Raw genomic sequence first — 3,915 nt, 5'->3', positions numbered from 1 at the left:
GGAGGAGATGGATTGTTTAAGTTTAGACTTTGGAGTTAGAGATATTAATATTTGTTTACTTGTATTTGAATATTAGCCTAGGTTGGTTTGGGAAGTCCGGGGGGTGGGGGGATGGGTTATAACATTGTGTAATATCTGTGATGTATTTCTTTTTTTTTTATGATAAAAACAATAAAATTTTATATTGAAAAAAAAATAAAAATTAGATTTCACATTAAAAATCCCTCCCTCACCACCCTGTAAAATAAGTAGCAAAGAAGGCACGTTCACAATTACAAATCTAAATCTTGGCTGTATTCCTTGAAACACTTATAGTTTGTAAAAGTGAAAATTGAAAGAGGACATTTAAAAAATCAACATTCTCCAAAGATATAAACTATCATCTCCACAATGGTTAATACTTGAATAATTCCAAATGTTGAATATACATTAAAAAGTAAAACTGCAAGGATTTCATTCTAATAGTATTTTTGGAGCATAAGCTTTCCCTCTTTCCAAAAGACAGCAGAAAAGCTTCAAAGATGTAACGTAAGAACATGTATTGGATTTTGCTTCCATGATATGAATGTATAACCTTATTTATTTCTTGAATTTATATTTTGCGCATTTCACTGATAAGGTGACTCTCTCAATGTCTTATCTTGAAAGGAGAAGCCTTCTTCCAATTACATTTCACTGTTCTTGTTTAGGAGATTGCCAGATCTGGTACTTCATTCTATTCTATTCTCATTGTTGGAATACGTAAATCTTCAAATATAGTATCAGGCACACAAGACTGTAATTGAAAATGAGTATGTCTGCTATGGGTTGTTAATCTGGAGTACATCAGAAAATAAACTAAGTGCATGGACCTTTTTTCTTCCAAATGTTTGACAACCTGGGGTCTGTCTAATTTTTTTTAATGTGTCTAAAATGCCTTAAATAGCTATGCGATGGACGATTTAAAGAACAAAGACTTACCTACAAGGTACAGTACACTGAAGGAAGTCCACCATTTTCTGAGCATGCTGTTTGGAAGCATAATAGAAATCCAGACCATCTGTAGGTATGTAAATGAAACTGAAATGAAGACCCGTTGCTTATTTATAAGAGATCTTATCTTCCTGGATTTTCATGAAAGCCTAAAAAGTGTTTTGATATTTTCATAGACTAACATAGGTTGACTTCTTTATATAAACATGTTAAGAAAAATTTTAATTCCACCCTAAAATATTTAGGCAGCAATGTAAATGTATTTATTTATCTAACAAATAATAATCCTCAACTATTTCCTTTGTGACCCAGTTTCTTTAAAAAACAAGCATCTTATTCTTGACTGCCAGTAACTCATGCTAACAGTATTGAGACTCTGATCACTCAAAGGCACCAAGAGCTTTACATAAAGAATGTAAAAGCATATAACTTACCATGAATCTCTTTGATCCGAAGAGTGTTCTGGTGAAGCCTGTGCTTTAAAATTAATTGCTCCAAATAATAGAATGTCTTTTTATGTAGTGTCTATAAACAAAATAAGATTTATACATAAGTGGTGTTTATATTCCTATAAAGGGATTAAGACTAGAATCATTTCATTTGAAATCCAAAATTCTGTAGCTCATATAAAGTATGTAGACAGGAATAAATATATAGCCCAAAATAAATATGTTTCCTACAGAAACCTGGAATCAATTTGTTTTTTTATAGCATTCATATTCCACTATTTGGTTGAAAGATTCGCAGAGTTGCAAGAATATTTGTGTTTGGGTGTATGTATGTAAGAAAGAGCAATCACATTTCTACATATCAGATGAAATCCTAGCAGATGAATTGTGTCTTCAGCATTCACTATTAGCGATACATATGCACATATACTGTACATACCTTTTGCCTAACTTGAACGACTGCTTTCCAGAAGTCCTTAGCTTCAACTCGATGGCAATCTTCACACATTTGAGACTGAACAATATACTCTACTACAAAGACTTGCTGAAGAATGGCACCATTCATGACCTAAGTAAGAACAGGAAATTTTTGCCACCTTGAGTGAACTGGCAATTAGGTGGTTTTACAAACTCATTGAATAAATAAATCTCTCCCTGAATTGTTTTCCTTCTTCAAAACTTATGAGACATGTAGTTTATGGTTGTCATTTTTTCTTCTGCTAGAAGACGACTTTTATAAAGCACAGATAAATGATGGAATATCTAGAAACCACGTACCACAACAAACGGTTAAAGATACATCCACGGAAGAAAAACCGATGGAAAATATGTTCAAATGTTAAACAATCTTCAAATATGACAAGGGGTGTCATACAGAAGACAGAGTGGATTAATTCTCTATTTTCATAGAGGACAAGACTAGAAACAATGGATTAAATGTACAAGGAATATTTTCAGTCTGGACATTAGAATTTATTGATTCAGCATAACACAATGATGAGTTTTGCTTTGCTGAAATTCTTCAAACGATGGTTGGTAATCTGTTAAGAGATACTATAATGGAGCCTGCACTAAGTAGGGATTGGATTAGATGACAATACTATGAGTGGGTATGCTCCTAGTCCCTCCCCTAAATATTGTCAATTCATGGGAACTAAAAAGTGTGTCTTTTCCATCTCAGCTCCTGTCCCTGTCCCCTGAACTTTGGCAAGTCTCTATCCTAATGCCTTCTGTAAAACTTTGAAGATCTGGTTTCCCCCCCAAGCCCTGAGATAAGATTGGATAAATGCACATTAGAAAGTTGACATGGCATCAACTTGGTTTTAATCTGGTTTAATATATATATATATATATATATATATTATATTTTCTTAGCTTTTGATTGGGAGCTACCTAGAATTGGTTAGAAGATGGGCAGTTGTATTAACATTTTAATTAAACAAATAAATGAGTAAAAAATTAAACAATCTATGATAAAAGTTACTACCTTTAGTGACGTATATGCAAAGTGAGAATAATTAATCTGTTTGAATTTAAGACTGTGCTTTGAAATAGAATTGTGAATAGTGGAGGCATCCGGAGATGCTTATATTATGTACCTACTACAAAAAAGGATTCCTTAATGTTTTATTGATCTGCATATATCCCAAATCTATACATGCCTCTGGGGAAATGAGATATTTTGTAATTTATTTGTTTAGAATAACTTTTGTATACTGCCCAATTTCAAAATACTTTGCAAAACTGTAACTACAACCTATGTTCACCATCTACATAAAAAAACTCAACGGAACAATCTGGCTTTCAAAGCTTTGTGAATCACAGAAAAGATGGGCATTCATTCTACCTCCCAGTAGTGTTTCTTCAATTAAAAATGACACCGTTCCTACATACTTAAACTGATATGAAATGGATATCCTGACAAGCCTCCTGAGAATCAATGCACAGAGTATGCCACATCTGGTTAGGAGAGACAATCCTGCAAGTATATGCATTCCATATGACTTTAAAAGTCAAAAACAGTATCTTGAATTGGGCTTGGAAGTCATCAGTATTCAGTGCAGCAACTTCAACATACCCATCACATTATTAAGCTTACTCCCACATTCAGCAGCCAAACTGCTGTATCCAGACTCAAATTGTACTTCTGAGTTATGTTTAAGGCCAGCCCCTTGGAGGCAGCTTTATAACATCCAACCGCAAAGCTTGTGGAATATACCCTCCCAAAAAATACATTTAGTAGATGTATATCATTATTAGAAACTCAACAAGTCATGAACAAGAAAACCCTCATTCACCTAGCTAACATAACTTGGGTTTCTGATAAGGCATACTTGTATTTCTTCACTAATTCTGTCATTCTGCAAAAATATTTTAAGTTTACTTGCCTCTTTTTGTATAGTCAGCTTTACTTTAAGTCTTTTGGAGTGTGGTTCAGTCCATACAAATCCTGCATCAATCAACCGAACCTGTTAAGAGGAAACAGTATAATTAT

General features: G+C 33.4%; 1 protein-coding gene across 1 annotated transcript in view; it reads right to left on the bottom strand.

Annotated features, from left to right (window-relative positions):
• The window catches only part of LOC107300259 (60S ribosomal export protein NMD3-like), a 12,810-nt gene extending 8,924 nt beyond the window's left edge, over window positions 1-3,886 (bottom strand). The window contains exons 1-4 of the mRNA XM_015829597.2: window positions 3,809-3,886; window positions 1,861-1,989; window positions 1,407-1,497; window positions 961-1,039 (exon numbers count right to left, since the gene is read on the bottom strand). Coding sequence (XP_015685083.2) covers window positions 961-1,039; window positions 1,407-1,497; window positions 1,861-1,986 — 296 coding nt within the window. The 5' untranslated portion in view covers window positions 1,987-1,989; window positions 3,809-3,886. The remainder of the gene's footprint in view (window positions 1-960; window positions 1,040-1,406; window positions 1,498-1,860; window positions 1,990-3,808) is intronic.
• Window positions 3,887-3,915: the final 29 nt, after the last annotated feature.

Source organism: Protobothrops mucrosquamatus, unplaced genomic scaffold (genome assembly GCF_001527695.2).
Source record: "Protobothrops mucrosquamatus isolate PMUCROS unplaced genomic scaffold, P.Mucros_1.0 scaffold6496, whole genome shotgun sequence".
NCBI classification, from domain to species: Eukaryota; Metazoa; Chordata; class Lepidosauria; order Squamata; family Viperidae; genus Protobothrops; species Protobothrops mucrosquamatus.
Note: the sequence above shows the minus strand (reverse complement) of the source record. Positions and strands in the feature narration are given on the sequence as shown.